General features: G+C 32.8%; 2 protein-coding genes and 1 long non-coding RNA gene across 8 annotated transcripts; 1 reads left to right on the top strand and 2 right to left on the bottom strand.

The window, feature by feature from the left end:
* Positions 1-7: 7 nt before the first annotated feature.
* On the bottom strand, positions 8-8824 carry LOC100643229. 4 transcript variants are annotated; one of them, XM_048413387.1, is made up of 5 exons: positions 1990-2134; positions 1684-1910; positions 1059-1283; positions 837-986; positions 8-436 (listed from the first exon to the last, which is right to left on the bottom strand). In XM_048413387.1, the coding sequence occupies exons 2-5, from the start codon at positions 1759-1761 to the stop codon at positions 269-271; spliced, it is 621 nt and encodes a 206-aa protein (XP_048269344.1). In that variant the 5' UTR covers positions 1762-1910; positions 1990-2134; the 3' UTR covers positions 8-268. The 4 variants fall into 4 exon arrangements, with proteins under 4 accessions (XP_048269344.1, XP_048269345.1, XP_012175117.2 ...); XM_048413388.1 differs by having other exon boundaries at positions 1705-1910; XM_012319727.3 differs by lacking the exons at positions 1684-1910; positions 1990-2134 and adding an exon at positions 8692-8824.
* LOC100642867 (serine/threonine-protein kinase OSR1) lies at positions 2977-19021 on the top strand. Of its 3 annotated transcripts, none has more exons than XM_012319721.3 (12): positions 2977-3112; positions 3238-3380; positions 7285-7413; positions 11614-11957; positions 13073-13185; positions 13312-13562; positions 14078-14243; positions 14684-14919; positions 15076-15190; positions 15273-15538; positions 16014-16200; positions 16277-19021. In XM_012319721.3, the coding sequence occupies exons 1-12, from the start codon at positions 3101-3103 to the stop codon at positions 16352-16354; spliced, it is 2040 nt and encodes a 679-aa protein (XP_012175111.1). In that variant the 5' UTR covers positions 2977-3100; the 3' UTR covers positions 16355-19021. The 3 variants fall into 3 exon arrangements, with proteins under 3 accessions (XP_012175111.1, XP_012175110.1, XP_012175115.1); XM_012319720.3 differs by having other exon boundaries at positions 14078-14252; XM_012319725.3 differs by lacking the exons at positions 2977-3112; positions 3238-3380; positions 7285-7413 and adding an exon at positions 10312-10493 and having other exon boundaries at positions 14078-14252.
* LOC125386566 lies at positions 11766-12365 on the bottom strand. The gene is made up of 2 exons (XR_007226837.1): positions 12056-12365; positions 11766-11998 (listed from the first exon to the last, which is right to left on the bottom strand). It is a non-coding gene; the product is annotated as an uncharacterized LOC125386566 (long non-coding RNA).
* Positions 19022-19590: the final 569 nt, after the last annotated feature.

Genomic DNA, 19590 nt, shown 5'->3' with positions numbered 1-19590 from the left:
TTCTAGGTAAAAGAACAAAAAATCGTTTTTATTTTGTTAAGCACTTATAGCTACATAAAAGAAAAACAATGAAATAAACAACTTTAACTAACAAATAATATAGATCACAAATTTAAGTATAATTCATAATATACATAATGATTCTATCTACTGCACCACTGCAAAGTGATCAATGGATTGAAATGTGATGCCAGAAGAATTTATCTTTCCATTCCTTAATCGTTAACCTTCCTGCTTCACCTATGGACTACACATAGACTATTGGAGACTAGTAATGATTAGTTATATCTCCTAGGGCAGATTTTGGCCACATGCAATCACAACCACTGGCAATCTGCTTGACGAAAGGTTCCCAACATTCGTTCTCCCATCGCCGCCTTACCAATAACAAGCTTTTACTTCTTTGCACGCAATGAAAGCCATTATGCACGCATTTCTGAAATAAATATACTTCATTTAATACAAGAACAGAAACAAGAGATCTTCAGCTTTTACAGAGATCTTCCAAGGCTGGTCATTGGCAAAGGTTAATATTTTATGTTATTGCATTCACAAGATATAAATATTAATTTGTTGACAATTGCCATCATAAAAACCTAATACACTCTAAAATGCTAAATTAACTTCAAATAGAAAAACTATACACTCACAATTTCAGTCAGGTATTACAACTATGAGAGTAAAACAATCATTTCTTTCAGATTCCAGACTTTCTCTACTCGAGGAACGCCTAAATTACTAACTACAGTATTTTATTCAATGGAAATTTACATATACTCTAAATTTGAGGTAATTTTGCTAAAACTATCGAATTTCCTTTTTATTTTTCAATCTACCTGCTTCGATGGATTCGTGGCGCGTTGCAAGCTATCTAGCAAATTATAACTTTTACAGTAAACTTCGTGATAAAGAGGCGGTTGGTACTCGTACTCAGAATCATCTAGCCGCACTGTTTCCGTTACAGTTTCACATAGACTATGATAATCCTATAGACAAAGTACAAAATGTTAGACCTCGCTTTCCATTTATTTCTCTTTGTTGAGTACAGTATGACTGACAGGTAATGAATTTCTATTGTCCCTATTAAGGGACCGTTGCTGCCCGTGCTCAAGCTTTTCGATATATTCTTCTTCAGGTAGATAGAGGAGGTCCCGCCCCAGGGGAGGATGATATCTAGGATCATGATACCGTGTGACATCCAGTTTCTTAAATTCCTGAAAACTTCTGTTGCACTTCTTGTAGAGATCGTAAGAATCCATCCCTAACACTCCTACAGCTGCAAACTATAAAAAAATTTTAGGAATTATAAAATAGAACTCACCTTTTTTATGAATTGTCAAATTTTCGTTTTATTTTATACTCCAATTAAGAAATGAATGAATTTCCTTATTTTAAATATCAATTATCCAGTAAAAGAGAAATATATATATGTAATCCTAATATATATAACACTAATACAGTACAGTTTATATATATATATATATATATATAAGATATATTATAGAGAATGCAATTCAAGAAATTACGAATTGCATAATGAGAATTGGATCAGCTACAAATGTAGTTATACTGTATTAACAGAATAAAGATTTTGGCTATTATAGTAAGGAGAAATATTGATAGATCAAGTCTAGAGGATCAAAGCTGCGAAAAACGTGAAACATCAATAATCGACAATCGTACTGGCATTTTGTCAGTTACTACATTATTAAACGACTGATTCACTCCACTTCCATTCCCACTTGGTAGAACCCTCTGCATACGATTTATGCTTTATCAAGTTTGATGGGTCTCTAACGCTGACTGAGACCTCCGTCAATGCTTAAATTTTAACGATGACGCAACATGATGTCACGAAATATCATTAAAAACTCATGATATCATCGTCTTTATCATTTTAATAAACATGTCTATAAAAAAAGAACATAAAAAAGAATATATAAAATTAATTTTTCAATATATTGACTGGAATTGTATTAAAGTATTTACGGCAGGAGCAGCGTGGTGAAGATATATTAAACTAGTTCAATGAAAATCATTAACTGAAATTTAACAGAGGATTAATCGAGCTAGTCTCGTGATCAATTGGTTAGTGATGTCAGAAATCAGAGTAGTGTGTTGACGAATCTTTGAAGATGATGTTAGTCCCGCGAAAAACAGATTATGAACCGGTCAGCAAGGTCGATCGTGATTGAGCTGATGTGCTTCGCGTCGTATGATATAAATTGGTCTTCCCCGTGCCGATCTCTGTGACTCTGCCTTTAAATTGACTATGGAATAGTACTCACCTAGCAAAAACAGAGGAGTAATTTGGAAACAATAAAACATTCAACTATACTAGCTAATACTAAACAACAAATTTGATAATTTTTAAATTTCAAGCTAATTTTCTCTTCAAAAAACGTTCTCTTTAACTAAAGTTATTGATCAAAAGGTCAAAAAAATACTCCAAGTTATTAAAACTACTATAAACCTTTTCCAAAGGTAACTGTAATTTGAAAATGGACCATTTAATTTAATATTTCTGTTTAGAAATTATTCCTCTACTGTAGGTTCTTTTGGATTGATATTTTTATTCCTATGGATGTAATTAGGAAAGTAAAATCATGGAAATCACTTTTCTACTTTCAATCCAAATCCAAAAAATAGAAATTCTTCTCTAAAGGTGCCTTAAAACTTTCTTCTCCCAATAATACATCTTAAACCCTAAGCCAGTAGCAATTATTACACCTCAAAGCGTCTAATAACTAAAACTAAAGTATTGTTCACCAAATGGCCAAAATTAAAAGTGAATTAACACTTTCAGGAGGGGAGGTCGTCAGCTCGGACCGCTATCAAGCGTATTCTCCACGCGGTGGCACGTCGCTGTGTAGTAGGTAGTTATCCAATTGACAGTGCCCCCGTCTGACATAGTTCAGTCGACGACAAACTCAGGACGATTCGACTGCATCTCTGCCAGCAGTGACGTTTTTGCTACTCCACGTTCCGGTATCCACCGAATTGCGTTCTTCCAACGTGTGCTTCTTCCAACTCATCTCAATACCATAGAAGAACAAACAGTGAAAGGAGCATTTGCATCATAATCATTGAAGAAATCGACATGACGATTCCCGTAAGGGTGTCCAAAAACGTGATCGTGCTTTGGGACCGGCTCACTGGTCCAGTGAGAACGAATTCGGTCAAGGTTGGCCATTGTTAGTGAACTGTTTCTTTTTTCTTTTTTTTCTGGCTGTCTAGAGACAGCCGGTGAAATCGGCCGGACCGATATCTTCTTCTGGAACAAACACGTGTCCAAGTGGAGGGAGATGCGAGTGGACCAGCACGATTGATATGGCAGCCGACCTGTACGCGAATGGATCTGTGAAGTCAACGTCCGACAGGTGAGATATAAACAGATAAGAGATAACTTCAGATAAGCTGCTGTGCTTTCTGTTCCCTATATGCTTTGATTCTTGTTTGTTGCCCAATGATGAAGATAAACTGGATGGAAATGGAATGCAATGGCAGTTTACGCTTCAAGACAGTATTATTGGCTGCAAATGAGAACACTGGCATTATTGGGACTGTTTGCTTAGAATTTCTAAGAAATTGTTAGTGTTTGTTGTTGAAAGTAGTTGGAGGATGGATGAATTATTGGTCGCAATGAATTAGATATTAGAACAAAATGATTATTTACATTTTTTAATTTTTTAGAGAGATTTTCTTTTCCTCTCTAAGGTATATAGATAATAGACATGTAGGTTTCATTCTTTCATTGGTATACGTTTTATACTTTAATCATTGATGATTTGAGTGTTAATTCTCTTTCTAGTAAAATTCCCAAGATAAGTAGACCAAAGTGAAATTACGTCAGAATTCATAGAATTCTACACTGAGGAATGCTTGATACTCTTAAGGAGGAATGGATAATAATCTACTACAGTTTTGATTGCCGCATTTTTAGTATTCTGATTTTGGGATGATTCGTGCAAGAACGTGATTTCCTCGCTTTTTTTTACGGCAATTTTCATGACAGTGAAACGGTTTAATAGCCGTTACTGCTGTCTGAGTTAATAACCAATTGACCCTCGACCTCCTGAGCAAAGGTTCCATTGACGAATACTGTTAGACAGAACTTAAGCAGTTGGTCACTCGAAATTCTCCTTTTTCTTTTCTTCAGAAAAATATCTTGAACTGTAGTCAAAAATTATGATTTATTATGATTTATGGTATTCGTCCATAATTAAAAAATTAAACGGGTAGGAAAAAATCAGGAACTGAATAATGGCAGGGGTCATCTAATCTAAAATCATCAGATTGTTTGTTGAAACGTGTACGCCACTTGACTTGGTCTCAATGCAAAGTCGTTTCAATAAATTCACGTGGTATCTAAGAAATTAAGATAGACATAAGATTATTATGGTAGCATTTTGCTTCAAATTCTTCTTCATTTTTCCTTCTCTAAATCTATAATATTTTTCCTTTTTTCTTTTTTTTTTAGTTGTTCGAAGAATTAATGTGCCTGCATGAAGTGACTATCTATATACTGAAAAAGATATGTCTGTGTACCATCAATTATGAAATAAAGTACAGTAGAATAAGCGTTCACGTAACTGCTGTCAAAGAAAAAATTAAACACAAACATGTGCTCTCTTTGATAATATTGACAAGGATCAGCAAGTGTTGACCTATTTCGAACAGTTTTTGCCGGGAATTTCTCGTGGACAGTCGACACACTCGTTTACTGGGACTTTACAAAACGTATTAGCCTCATTTAAATTTATTAATAGCCTTTATACCATTACGTTCAACTGTCAGAGTTGAATGTGCTATCAATTAAAAGACATAAAATCAAATAAAAATACTATCACGATAGAAGACAATAGCCAAGGTCATTAACTTATAAATTTCATCAAAAATTATTCACCAAAATAATAAAAAGAATTACTACAATCATAAAAATTCTTCTGTAATATATTAAACAGAGAATAATAGTTAAAGTGATCAACTGGTAAACTTTATTCAAATAAAAAAATAAAAAATATATAATTATATAAATTCTACTATAGCATATTAATTAGGATTAATAATATGGACTATTTTTATAATAATATGGACTATTTTTCAATTGAGAAACTGTGTAATTTCATTTGTTAAATGTTGAGAAATTGGAGAAGATAGCCGGCTAGCACGCAATTCAGAACACGAAATTGTGGACGGGACGCGGCTTGTAAACGGGAACGATTAGCAGAGAAGAGACTATTAGATTCGTTAATTTAGGAAATCAATTAAATTCTTTGTCATAAGTGGTAACCATGTGGCAAGAATCCCATTAAAATACTACGTGATGTGTTTACTGCTGTTTCAATACGTTACTCGCTCCATGTTGCCAGTCATAAGGCAGCAAGTGTTCTAATCATTCTGTTTTCCACCTTGTAAGACTGGAGTCTATACATTTCCTTTCGGTTAGTTAGCTACTATGACTTACTATGACGTAGCCAATAAAAATGTAAATTTCTTGCTTTACATTCTTTAATAAAAGATTAGAACTTAATTTTTGTGAAACTGAAATTGTTTAGTTATGATATTTGGAAATAGTATAATTCTCTTTAGAAATATTTGTAAAGAAATTTTTCTCTTTCTCCGTTATAGAACTGTTTCAAAGCTTGTCACAGGTTTTGCACGAGCATCTTATTTGGGTTAAAAGTTTCATTTCCTGAGCAGAACAGTGACTTTAATTTAAGTCTATAGTCGACGTGTCGCTCTACCTACATTCATCTCGTATGATCCTCACAAATTTTTATTTCTTCATTCTGTCTCTTTTACATATTTATCTATTTTTAATTGATACTTATTAGAATTACTTAGTTTTATTGTTCAAATTTGCAAAACGTTGTCTGCAATTCTTTTGACTCTTTTATCAACAGTCGATAAATACAATTACTCAATTTGCTGAAGATAATTTCTGCTAATACTAATTCCATATGATGTTTCCTTTTTTCTGTAACTGTTTGCTCTTTTTAGATACTTTGGATATAATCGAGCATCTGAAGAATGTAACGAGTCCAATTAACATTTTGGTGACAACTTTTTTTTAAGATAAAACTTTCCGTTGCTAGGGAAAATCTGCTGGGGAATATTTTTACTCAAGACAGCGAGCTTGTGTATAACTATATTAAGAAGGAATGCACACGAGTACCTTGTGTTTAAAGAGACAATTAGATCATGCTGGCAAGACATTTTCGCGAGGACGAATTTAATCCTATTAGCAAATCGCGAATGACGTGTACGAAAATTCAATAGCTATTCGAAAAATGAGAATTATTCTTCAAAATCATGAAATTTGACTCGTTATAATGTTCTGTATCTATGAATGCTTCTTGACCCTAACTTTACCTACTTTATTCTTCTGTTTCATTTTAAATCGGTGAAAATGTTGAATTATTATCACATGTTAGGATATTTAAAATATTTCTTAGGGGCACAGACTGAAAACAACCAAAGGTCCATTCGCTATGAGATTATTTTTAGGTAGCCAGATAGGGGCTACCCCTTGATGTTGGCTAAAAATAGCCGGTAAGGCCAATCCAGCTCCAATTATTCCATTTAGGTATTTAGGTGACAATCGACTGACCGCCAATTTAGAAATATTCCACACGCTGACAGCACGGGGACCTCAGTCAGCGTTCTGGACGAATGCAAATAATATGTTGCCAGGACAGAAAACACATTCTGTAGTTCCTATCCCATTACAACAATATTGAAAGATATTGAAATACTAAAAATTGTATATTCAACAATATAAATTCCAAACAATGTTCAACAATATTCAATCAAATGGGAGAAAGTTCAGAGAATATTACAATAAAAATATCTCAATAGTACTAACGAAAGAATCTTCAAACTAAATATATTAATAATCTCATAGAAAAAGTTAAATAATTCCATTTATATTTGAATATCTCATTAGCAGATTCTGGATATTTATGTATTTATATGAAATTTTCGAAGTTTCACACAATACACATAATGTAAAAAAATATATAAAATATCCAAAGTGTATTGCTCTCTATAATACTTAGTGAGTAAAACAATTTTGTACTGAGATTCTACTTTTTTAATTATATTCTCAACGATATGAATTTGTATAAAAACCCGTAGTATATTCATTAGAGAGAGAGCTGCATAATTATTGATTAACAAATTTAAACAGTGTAATTATTAATTAATAAATGTATTCAGCACAAGCACGAGGCACCCCTGCAGTATGCAACCAGTGTAACTTAGACGTTCGTTTGTTCGCAGAATTACGGGCAGCATGAGGCAACGTAAGACCGGCACGCTTGGCGCCGCGGCGCCTATGTCTACAGAAGAAGAACGATTGAAGTTTCAAGACAACAGGTTCTTGACGACATTAGTACTCGGGAGAAATAGGTAAGTACCAGCATTGTTCTCATTTTGCTCATGTAATTCGGAATTTTATCGACCCTCCCCACGTAGCAATTCGTTTCAATTGTGGTTTTAGAAGGTTCGTTTTAAATTGCGTTGCATCGAATTCAAAAGCATTGACGGTTATTCGGTTATTTAATAATGATGGATTGTTGTGCGTGTGGTCACGTGACCGGTTTTGCTTACTGGAGAGTGGTCTAGGGATTTCTAATATCAACAGAACTTATTGAAATTTGAGATACATTCAAACTGTTGTTCGTTTCAAGTATAGACGTAGCTGAAATTGTATTCACAATTGTTAAATTATAAAGCGGATAAAATTTTCACGAATCAATCTCAGAAACAATTATTAATATAAATTATTGAATTGAATTGTTGTTTGTTACTTGTTCTATTGAAAGGTATTTGAAAATGTAACCATAGTTATTATAATTGTAAAATCGATAAATTTTTATGAACTAATCTCAAAGGCGATTACCATATGTCTAGTTAAAGTGCCAATTTGATTTGTTTTCATTTAATTACGTTAATCGTCTGCATGCTTGTTAAAATTATACGTGCGACGATAAATTTAAACTTGGAAACGCTAAATTTAATCGCGATTTACGTTACAAATTAACGAGTGCGTTTAATGTCTTTCTAAATGAATTATTACCAATGGGCATGGTGAACACACGGAGACGTACTAATGGTTCGATGGCAAACAACGCAAGTTTTCTTAATGACGTAGTAGTACATCCATGATAATTAAAGTGTTTAAAGCTGCCAGCATGTTATATATATAGGATACGATTATGTACGCAAAAGTGCAAACATTTTGCAACGTACATTGTTATTCCTCGCTATAACTTCCATTCCATGAGACTTTAAACACAAATTTTCAAATTTAAAATAATATTTCTAAATATATAACTTTGGTGTTTAGATTATGAACAATCAAAATTTAGGATTCAAATTAAAAAATTCGAAATATTTTAATCTGAAACTTGGGTATTTAAATTTTGGTATTTAAATTTTGAGGTCTGGAATTTTTTAATAAAAGTTTATAAATGTGACATATTCACATTTGCAACTTTGGTAATTAAATTTTGAAATCTGAGATTTTTTAATCCAAGTTTAGAAATTTTATTTTGGAATGCAAGTTTCTAGGTTTGAAATCATACAATTTATAAATTTGTAATTTTGTAAGCACAAACTTTGAAGATTGAAACTTTCAAATTAAAATTTTTTACAAAATTCCTAGTATATTTTGTGAATACTTACCATGGTAATATAACATAATCGATGCATAATGGTAGAATCTTCAATTTGTCTAGCTTCAATGATAGTGCTGTCCAAAAAGCCACCTGTATTAGAAGCCGCGAGCCAGATCACTGCTCTCTCAACTTTTATCAAGCTCTTTTATATCACCCACAGGATTTGATCGCATTAGGTCATTTGTCATTTCAAAAGTAAAGAACATCGATAGATCTTTTTGCAAATACTGAAATCTAATATCTCCACGTAGTTATTTGATCGCCTACCATTTAATTGAATTTTTTAATCGCATCGATTGACACGTCCTGATATTGATATCGATAACTCGAAAGATACATTCGATATTGTCATTTTCCCTAATTACATAATTCTTTCTTCTTTTATTTTGTATATTTTCCTTCTTTATCCTTTATACACTTTCTTTTATCCTTTTCTCTCATAGAAACACACCAATTCTATTCTTTGATTTCCTATCCTTTCCTAATCTTTCAAATTTTACAATTTTCCGTCTATTTTCTTCTTAACACGTTAACTACCACGCTGGTCATGAGTCACCCACGTTACCAAATTTCTTAGAGTAATTAAAATAAGATAAATTTCGTAAACTAGCAAACTATTAATAACGTGAATGATTAAAGTAACTAGGTTGCAAATTTTTGTTCTTTTATATAGAAAATTTCAAATTACAAAAATGCACATGATACACAAAATATCCAACGTCTGGCCCTTCTTATAATATTCAGTGGATGAAATAAATTTCTACTTAGATTTCATTTATTTAATTAAATTTACAAAAATACGAATTCGCAATAAAAATCCGCAGTCTGTAAATAATATTGTTAGAAAAAATGTATGCAAATACAATAATTAACAATTTAATTTTACAAAAATTAAATATTATGCCATAGTATATTTTGATCGTTGCGGCTCCTAGGTTAAAATGTAGGAAATTCGTGCGACAGTCAACGTGTTAACCTATTCTTTCATTTTCCATATTTGTTTTCTTCGACTGTGCCGCGATTGGCATCCCTGTTTCTCTTTCCCGCTCATTTCTTTGCTTCTCTCTCTCTCTCTCTCTCTCTCTCTTTTTCTGTCTTTTCTCCTTTCCTCTTTCTCTATTTAACTTGCTTCTCGATATACGCGCGAACAATGATGAAAGCACTTCAATTACTAATCGCAACGAGCGTGCCGAGTTTATGGTGGGACTTGGACAGACGGGCCAGGATTAACCTTAATATCGCGGTCACGTATCACGCGACTCTCGTTCTCTCTCGCCAAAAAAATCTTTTCAACTGTTGTTCGACAGTAGTGACGGATTCCGCGCACCAGACTGCAGTGCTTATGTCGGATAAACTTTAATCCTCGGCTATTCGACACTTACGCGAGTAAACCCCCGATAGAAATATCACAACAGGCAAGTCAACTTTAGAAAGGTCATACAGCTTAATTTTATTTCGATAATTTCTTTAATGTAGTTCCACCCACGTAATGAAATCGTCTCAATAAGAATGGGGCTAAAGTGACATTTAAATTTCCCTCCATGTTTTGGTTGATATACATTGTGCATTCTAAAGAGGACATGTCGCAACAGGGTTAGAAAAAGGTCATACAGCTTAATTTTATTTCGATAATTTCTTTAATGCGGTTCCATCCATGCAATAGAATATTTCGATAGGAATGGGGCTAAAGTGACATTTAAATTTTCCTCCATTTTTTGGTTAATATACAATGTGTGCTTTAAAGAAGAGACGTTGGAGTATTGTAGTGTTTCTAATACATATTCTACAGTGTATAATACATTCGCTATGGTATGTAAGTGAAGTAAAAGTTATTTTGTGTACCTTAGAGTGGATTTTTAATGTATTTGTTTAAATAATAGAAATGACAATGGGGAAAGTACTAGAAAAAAGGTATTTTAGGGTAAATTGTTCTGAATTAGAATCTATTCGTTAATGCGGTTCCACCGACGTAATACAATCATTTTAACGGAAATGGGGCTAAAATTACATTTAAATTTTCCTGTGATTTAATAAAATTTTTCATTTTCTGGTTGACACGCAATGTGAACTTTAAAGAGATGATGTTGGAGTATTGTAGTGTTTTTGGTACACTTTCTATAGAGTATCATATAATGTATCAATACACTAGCTATGGTATGTAAGTGAAGTAAAAGTTATTTTTTATTCTTTAGAATGGATTTTTAATGAGTTTGTTTAAATAATGATAATGACAATAGCGAAAGTACTGAAAACAGAAAGAAAATTCTTTTAGGATCAGCAAATTGTTCTGAATTAGAATTTATTGCTCGTGTAGTTGGTTTCTCTAAGAAAGACCAATCGACTTAATGAATCAGATTGGGGATTGCGTAGGTTGCGTCGACGCTTTGTCGACGCATTTATTTTGACAACATTACATGTAATTGAGACTTAATAAACACATTGTCATTGCCTCCTTAATATAGTCCGTCCCTAATTCGTGCATTGTTTACCGAAACAAACCTTTAAACAAACTCCAACATATGTTCTTGATCAAATATTTGTACTTCTATTTCGAATTAAATATACAAGATTTTTAAAAAATGTTTACAGCTAGCAGATTCTTAGCTCTGTTGTGGCTCTTGAATTTTCTATTCTGTTAGTTTCCTCGAAATAAATATTATATTTAAGATAAATATTATAATAAAATGTAGATATTACAATTTTTAATATTTCATAAATATGATTTTACCATTTCTTAGGTGATTTCCGAATGAATCGAAAATAACCCAAGGATCACAGTAGGGTTAAATAAATTCTTGGATTTTTATGATTATTCAGAAGTTTTTAGCCATAAAAAACACCAATGGATAAACAATAACCCAAACATTGCAGTAAAGTTATAAAAACAAATCTTTCTTTATGAAACATGAAATATTTCATTAAATTTTAGGAAAATCTCGCCAGACATTTTGCCGTCGTGTTCCCCGGGTATTTTCCGGCAAAAGTCGTTCGGTGCGTCGACACCACCGAAGAACAACGCGGGCGTACCTGCGGCGAAAAGTCATCAACGCGCAGGCGCGGAACCGCGAGATCCACGTGAGCCGAAGGCACCTAACAGTGGTAGCGCACGTTTAAAGAGCGGCGTGTTACTTCTCGCGCGGGGCACCCGAGGCACCAGCAAGCACGCACGTCTTGGCACGACGCTGGCGAACAAAATGGCGTCCTCGAGCTCTACCACGGTCGTGCAGGGCTGGCCGAACACCAAGGACGACTATGAGCTCAAAGAGGTTATTGGTGAGTAATCGTTACCTCGCTATTTCCCTCATCCACTACAACTACAAAAGCATTTATGAGATTTTTCAGAATACGGATCGACATCATGATACTCTTACCGGGTCCCGAATGAATAGCTACTTCTGCTTCTTGACATTATGCACACAGAAAGTTATTTGATTCATTAAGTGAAACATTACTTAAAAACGCGACGTTTTGAAATTGAATATGTTGAAACATTGATGATTTTACGATCGTCAATAATGAGGTTTAAATTGACGCATTGTCCCCGTCTGCGTTTACGCGGCTATCTCTCTCACATCTATGTTTAAAGTCTACTGTCTCGCTCGCTCTCAACCAAGGCACGTATACCGGTGCCCGATACGTCCTAACCTAGTTAACTTGCTTGAGAAACGGATCCAGTAATTTTTAACGTAATATGTATACGTAGAATACTCGCAAAAGCTCTTCAGATGTATTTATAAATTGTCGTAGATAGAATTATTACTAGCTTCTTTAAAGATATCATTACTTCGAATATATTTTTAAAATAATTAATTATTTTAACATTTTGCTTCTAATAAGTGTTTCAAATGATTAACTACCTTAAAGTTTTAATATAACTCTTGTATAATAATTTGTTGGAGTATTAAAAATAGAGTTTTGAGATATTTATTCTGCTATTTATATTAGGTTCTTAAAAACATCTTTTATTTCAATAAATGTTTAAAATGATTGTTACTTTAAGGTTTTAATATAGTTTTTATACATACAATAACTTTTGAAGTATAAATATTAAATATTAGTTTTAATTTAATGTTGTCATTAATTGATAAACAAATTTCCGTATAAAAGTCTTTTTTTAAATTTATAAATCTGTTAATTAAATAATACATTTTTTCTTTAAAAAATTAAAAATTTAAAAACGGGGTAAAGAAATGTAATTTGGAAAGTACGTACATATTCTGCGTCAGTATACTACAGAATACTACGTCATGATAGCGACACGACGTGTGATGACGTATAATTACGTCATCGACTGTTCAAACATTCGATTCAACCTGTACATTTTATTGCAGAAAATTTTTATATTCTTCGTTTAAAATTGTGTATTATAATAATTCGTTTTATTTCAGGTGTTGGTGCAACCGCCGTAGTACACGCAGCATTTTGCATTCCACGACAGGAAAAATGCGCGATCAAGAGAATAAATTTGGAAAAATGGAACACAAGCATGGACGAACTTCTGGTAATTTCTTCATTACATATTATTGAAGAAGAATTAGAAAAATTATTTGATGATATACATTGAACTATGAAAAAAAACATAACTACTCAAAATATTAAATTATTTAAAATCTTTTTTTGTTAACAGAAAGAAATACAGGCAATGTCCTCGTGCAATCACGAAAATGTGGTCACATATTACACGTCATTTGTCGTGAAAGAGGAGCTTTGGCTGGTACTCAGGTTGTTAGAAGGTGGATCCCTATTGGACATCATCAAACACAAAACCAGAACTACAAACTGTAAACATGGAGTGTTTGATGAAGCTACAATAGCAACAGTCTTACGGGAAGTACTCAAAGGCCTTGAATACTTCCATAGTAATGGGCAAATCCACAGGTATATTATTAATTTCCTTTTAGATTTATGAAATTGTGTAAGGAAAATTAATTTGCAACGTTTAAGTTGCAAAGTATCTTGGATATTCTTATTTTCCTCAAATTCTTACTTTTTTCTAATATTATTCAGTTTTATAGTGCGTTGATATTAACTCTCCATGGATATACTGGGTTGTTTATATCCAAGTCTAATTTTGTTACTTTTCTAGGCTTTCCGAGTATGAAGAAATTCTGGAATACTTATTGATGTCTCTACTGCACTATACAATCAGTTTTTACATCATATATTTAAAAAATTTTGTAATAAAAATAATTCACAAATGGCTCAGGTTGCCGATGGAGGGTTAACATGTTTTCATTTGTAAAAAGTTTTGTATTGGACATCTTTAGTTTTTGAAGTAATTAAAAAATTTTGGAGATCAGTGATAGAAATAATAATTTCTAATGAAGTGCAAACTGAATGTATTTGATTCTCTGATAATATATAGACAAATTTTAATAACAGAATAATATTAGGGACATAAAAGCCGGTAATATCCTACTAGGAGAAGATGGCACCGTGCAGATAGCCGACTTCGGTGTCAGTGCCTGGTTAGCGACTGGTCGAGATCTAAGCAGGCAAAAAGTCAGACACACGTTTGTGGGCACACCCTGCTGGATGGCACCCGAGGTCATGGAGCAGGTGAGAGAGGAAAGTAACATTACATCTTCTTAGCCTGCGTTTTTGGTGTCCATATTTATCTTTTTCTGTTCAATAGGCTTCTTGAAATTGCATATCTTTATTTCATAGAGATTAATATCTAGTATTAACCTAATAGCTAGTGCCTTTTTCATAACACATATCCAATTCTCACAAGACTACTCTAGCTTACTTAAAAAATTCTAAATTCAATCTTTGGGTTTTAAAATTTTTGTATGTTCTCTTGAGCATGTAAATTGTGTAACAATTATTTTATTTATCCATCATATTAGTTATTATTAACTACAAAATCTTTTTTCTTCAATATTACTAAAATAAAAGGCATGTAACTGTTTGGAGCAGCATGATTGGATCCCGCTATTGCCATTCCGATTTAATGCGTACATTGTAAAATCAATTATGATATGCAAATATCCTTGCAGGACCATGGCTATGATTTCAAAGCAGATATTTGGTCGCTTGGCATCACTGCCATCGAAATGGCCAGTGGTACAGCTCCATACCATAAGTATCCACCAATGAAGGTGCTGATGTTAACTCTGCAGAATGACCCACCAACTTTAGATACTGCCGCCGACGATAAAGACCAATACAAAGCCTATGGAAAAACATTCCGGAAAATGATTGTCGATTGCTTGCAAAAAGACCCGACAAAGAGGTTAATTTTATTGGAAAAATTGTTCTGTTAATCTATTAAGGGCCAAACAATAGTAATAAATTGACTGAAACAAAATTGCAAATGAAATGTTGGTTCTTTGTGGATTACAAAACTGAAAAATTATACAATAAATATTAAAGAAGAATAATTTTACAGACCAACAGCAACAGAGCTGCTGAAACATCCATTCTTCAAAAAAGCAAAGGATAAAAAGTATTTACAGCAGACTTTGGTAGCTTGTGGTCCTAGTCTCGAAACTCGAGTACAAAAGGTATATTTTTCCTTATTAAATTTTTATAAACTAATAGTTTATAATTTATATTTATACTTTATTATTTTTGTATTTATTCTAGGCTTCAAAGAGACAACCCGGTACATCGGGTCGTCTACACAGAACAGTTACAGGAGAATGGGTTTGGTCTTCGGAGGAAGAAGACAGTAGCGCGTCTAGTGGCGATGAGGGCAAAGAAGCTCTGCCGGTTAACACGATCGAAAACGCATCTAGTACCGAAGAGGAACCAGAAGAGGAGTTTTATGGACAAGTGAAGTCAGCACGAAGTCACATTGTTGTGCAAGCTACCGAGTCGAATGTTCCTATAAACTTGGTGCTAAGATTACGGTATATCTTTTTAATTATATGTTACCATTTTTAATTTTAATACCATATTCGCAACCTTTTCAAATTTTAAATTTCAAGGCCGCTGATAAAGAATATGTTAACTCACATTTCTGGCCTTTTATAATAAAGCAATTTAAAAATTCAAGATACTCAACCAATTCCACACCAAAATTGAAATGAATGTATCATATTTGTCTCATGTGGTCTTCGTTTGTCACAAAATATTCATTTCAGAATTAAAACATTTTCTCTATAAATTTCTATTTCCTTTTTCACTTATTTGACGTTATTATATTTTTATTACAGGCGTCCTGAAACCCATTTCACCCTTGAAGACAAATCCGAGTACGTTCCTACCCAGTTCCTAATCATTCACAGCTATTACTTAATCTTTTTCTCATAACATAAAATATTTTAATGAAAATAGTGCCTAAATTGTAATTTCCTATTGAATAGAAAATCGTTTCCTGTTTAGAAACCAGAAACGAGAGCTTAACGACATCAGATTCGAATTCGCTGTTGGAGTTGATTCCGCCGAAGGAATCGCGGCGGAGCTAGTTGGTGCAGGATTGGTTGACGGCAAGGATATCGTCGTGATTGCTGCAAACTTGCAAAAACTCATAGACAGTGCCGGGCAGTTGCGGACTGTAACATTTTCACTGGTAAACCTTCTTCCGTAGCAACATTTTGAGGCTAGGAACATCAAACGATAGTTCAATATAAATGACATTGTTTCAGAATTCTGGTCATGCAGCAAACGAAGTGCCGGACGACAAGGCATTGATAGGATTTGCTCAGATCTCCATCACCGATTAAAGCAACACATGGAAGTTCTCGAAATCTCTCAGGATACCATTCTTAAACGTCAGTTCAGAGAATGGAAAGTATCAAAAGCTGATGGATTCTCTCGATATCTGAGAATTTGAGAAAAAAGATTTACCAATTCTTAAACTCAATTCTACCAAAAACAATTCTACCATTCGTTTGTTGCTTTCTCACGGCTTTTGCTACTTTCACTTCCTTAGTTCTAACCATAAACATATGAAATACAAACTACGAGTGCCAAATGAAGAGTGTGACCCGTATTGGAAAAGAAATGCCTAGCCCTCAGTTGATATTGTTGGATTATAGGAAACAAAGGTTAATTTTAAGTCTGATTATATTTAGTTTTAAAGTATTTAATTTTGATTTGTGTATTTTATACTTTGCACGATATATGTTATTGATGGTCTTTATGACGTAAAATATACCATAAAAATTAGCGTGGAATATTCTGAAATTAAGTAACTAATCCTAAAGTTTTGTAGGTCAACTACAATCGAATAATACCAATTGAGGATTAACGCGGTCATCCTTTCCCTTTCTAACAGATATTTATTTCTAGCAGATAAAAAAGGAAAAAGAGATCTCGTTATTAATTTCCATCTCTTTCTCAATGAACCCCATTTTCTCAATAAGGCATTCGCGGTCTGTACTTCTTACATACATGGTTCAAAAAAAAAAAATACAGAACAATGAATAGAATTCATTTGTTGATGGACTGCTTGGATGCACATTCAAAGCTATATGCAGAACTATCAGTCTTATGAAAATAGAGAATAGATTATGAATGCTGATATTAATAGGAAGAAAGAAGCTGACAGAAAATAATCAAGGGTAGTTCGCGATGAGCTTCTGTGGTGAAAAAGTATTGATCCAATTCTGCCAACTGTTCGGTTCTGAACCTGCGAAGATAGAGGAGAAAACAATATAGTACTGGCTTAAGTTTTCACTTGCTCTAATCATTAATGGCTGTAGTCTCATATATTCAACCTATATCACTCATATTATTGCATTAATTCCTGTGTAAATATTAATAGTCGATGAATTCCTCGAGAGTTTAGGTTTATCCGGCTCGCATAAGCGAGCATGACAGAATTTCAAATAATTAAGTAAACGAGTGGCGAACTGTCGAAAGGTGCTTAAAAACACATCTGACTTACTTATTTGAAATGCCAGACAAACAAATGATATATATATCATATATCATTGAATATATACACATGAATCACTATGATCACATGAATATATATATTTATATATATATATTCTTTTTAGTCTTTCTTGAAAAATATGCGCAATGGTCGAATGCATATCGTGTACTAGAAGAAAAAAACGAAAAAAGAGAAAGCGGGAAAAAAGCAGTCGTCAGTCTTTCCTCCTGTACGATGTAAAGGTCGTTTAGCGTATTTCCTTATGCTTCACGTTACAGGATCGTAGAACACGCGAAAGTACTAAAGAAACGTGTTTTGTACTTAATTAAATAGAATTAACGAATAGTGGATTTATTATTTTGTAGCTTCAATAGAAACAAACGGTTGAGAAATGGAAAATTACGATTCACACGTCTTTATCGGTGATTTAAAAAAAAAGCACTCATAGATACAGGTTCTAGGAATGGTTTGTAATAACCCTTTGAGGTCTTATTTTCTGGTCAGACTCGAAATTATTTATCAATTGTTCAAAAACAATTGATTCAAAAATTATTCAATAATTTATACGTAAAAGAGAAAACTTTTCATGATATATCCAGTATGTATTATGTTTCATTAATAATATAATATTAATGTTCATTCTCTTTTGTTCATTGCATACTTTTATTTACTAAACTGTAGCTATATTTTAAAAGTCCGAAATAAGTGGTCTCGAGACTTAATAGTGTATTGATTTTGATGTAAAAAAATTGCCTGATGAGACATAAACGACACAAAGGGTTGTAAATTACATTGTGTTGGAATCACATTAAATAGAATGAGATAAAATATAAGCGCAACTAATTCTGCATTTGATTGATAGAACCGTGAAAATGTATGTGAATTATACAGGGCAAATAAATGATCGTAATTAGCTTGTTTTAAAATAATGTGATTCTGGTTTTAAGCGAGTTTCTGATCCACGTAGTGACTCTTGTAAGATTGATAAAGGAAACAAATATTTTTCGCAATATTATAAATATATCGATAAATGAAGATGATGGTACATAGAAATGGAAATATTTATTGCTTGGAAAAACAATACAAAAAGGAGGTTTCAAATGAAATAAAGCCTAGAATTATTCTAACGAATGAATAACATTTTTTAATTAAAGTAGAATTCCTTTATCTATTGTAAAAACGTCTAACGGTAGATTTTTATAAATCACTTGCAAAATATAAAATTCCTTTGTATTTCACGAGAAAAATTGTCGTATTTGCTTACAAGTAAAAATTGTTACGGAAAAACTATTGATGCTTGTTAACTCCTGTTGGATTTCATTTTTTTTTTTTTTTTTTTTTTTTGCAGTAATGCGTATCATTAAACAAGAGCAATGCATTTTAACACAATTGACCGAGAAATAGTTTTGTCTTCAACGATTCTTTATTTTTATAGAATTATTAGAGAGAATTTAATTGTTTGTGAGAAATGGATAATCAAACTTGAATAAAGCAATTCATAACTTTTGAACAGATTTATTACACCTTGATATCATTCAAATGCTTTAAATAGTAAAACATTTTTATCGGCTATTGCCACGTAAAAATTGTTTGGTATGAAGTAAGAAAGGTTAGAATATACATATAAAACAATAATATAACTCACATTAAATATCACAAACGAGGAATGAGGAAAATAATTTATTTTACTTCCAGTATAAACATTTATTGAAGACTACGAAAAAATAGAATGTCTGTTTAAGAGAAATGAAGAACTTCCCTCCCCTTACGATGTTCGGCGCTTACTGTGGATTACGGAATAGAGTTACCAAACGCGCATGCACGTAGCTTACCGCGAATTACTCATAATGGTTCAAATTTTTTAACCTTTTTTCATTATTAAATGACTCTTACATAATTTTTCTTCTTGTATTTTATTGTAATAATATATTTTATTGCACAATATTGAAACACATGTTTAGAATAAATTCTAAACACTACTACCGTCTTTACTGTGCATGCGCGCGGCTGTTTGAAATACAAACGTTCTGAAGCTTCTATACTTTCATTCCAGTTCTGATACAGTGGGCTCCAGTTAAA

Source organism: Bombus terrestris, chromosome 16 (genome assembly GCF_910591885.1).
Source record: "Bombus terrestris chromosome 16, iyBomTerr1.2, whole genome shotgun sequence".
Lineage (NCBI taxonomy): Eukaryota > Metazoa > Arthropoda > Insecta > Hymenoptera > Apidae > Bombus > Bombus terrestris.
This window is presented reverse-complemented; position numbering and strand designations above follow the sequence as displayed.

What these genes read in the sequence shown, in the direction of transcription:
- LOC100643229 (XM_048413387.1), bottom strand. Translation starts at nt 1,761, where the DNA reads ATGCAGAGGGTTCTACCAAGTGGGAATGGAAGTGGAGTGAATCAGTCG. An exon ending in TAGTAACTGACAAAATGCCA is followed by an intron (nt 1,284 to 1,683) that starts GTACGATTGTCG and finishes ATTTTTTTATAG; the next exon opens with TTTGCAGCTGTAGGAGTGTT. An exon ending in CCACGAATCCATCGAAGCAG is followed by an intron (nt 437 to 836) that starts GTAGATTGAAAA and finishes TATTTATTTCAG; the next exon opens with AAATGCGTGCATAATGGCTT.
- LOC100642867 (XM_012319720.3), top strand. An exon ending in GTGAAGTCAACGTCCGACAG is followed by an intron (nt 3,381 to 7,284) that starts GTGAGATATAAA and finishes GTTTGTTCGCAG; the next exon opens with AATTACGGGCAGCATGAGGC. An exon ending in GGACTGTAACATTTTCACTG is followed by an intron (nt 16,201 to 16,276) that starts GTAAACCTTCTT and finishes ACATTGTTTCAG; the next exon opens with AATTCTGGTCATGCAGCAAA.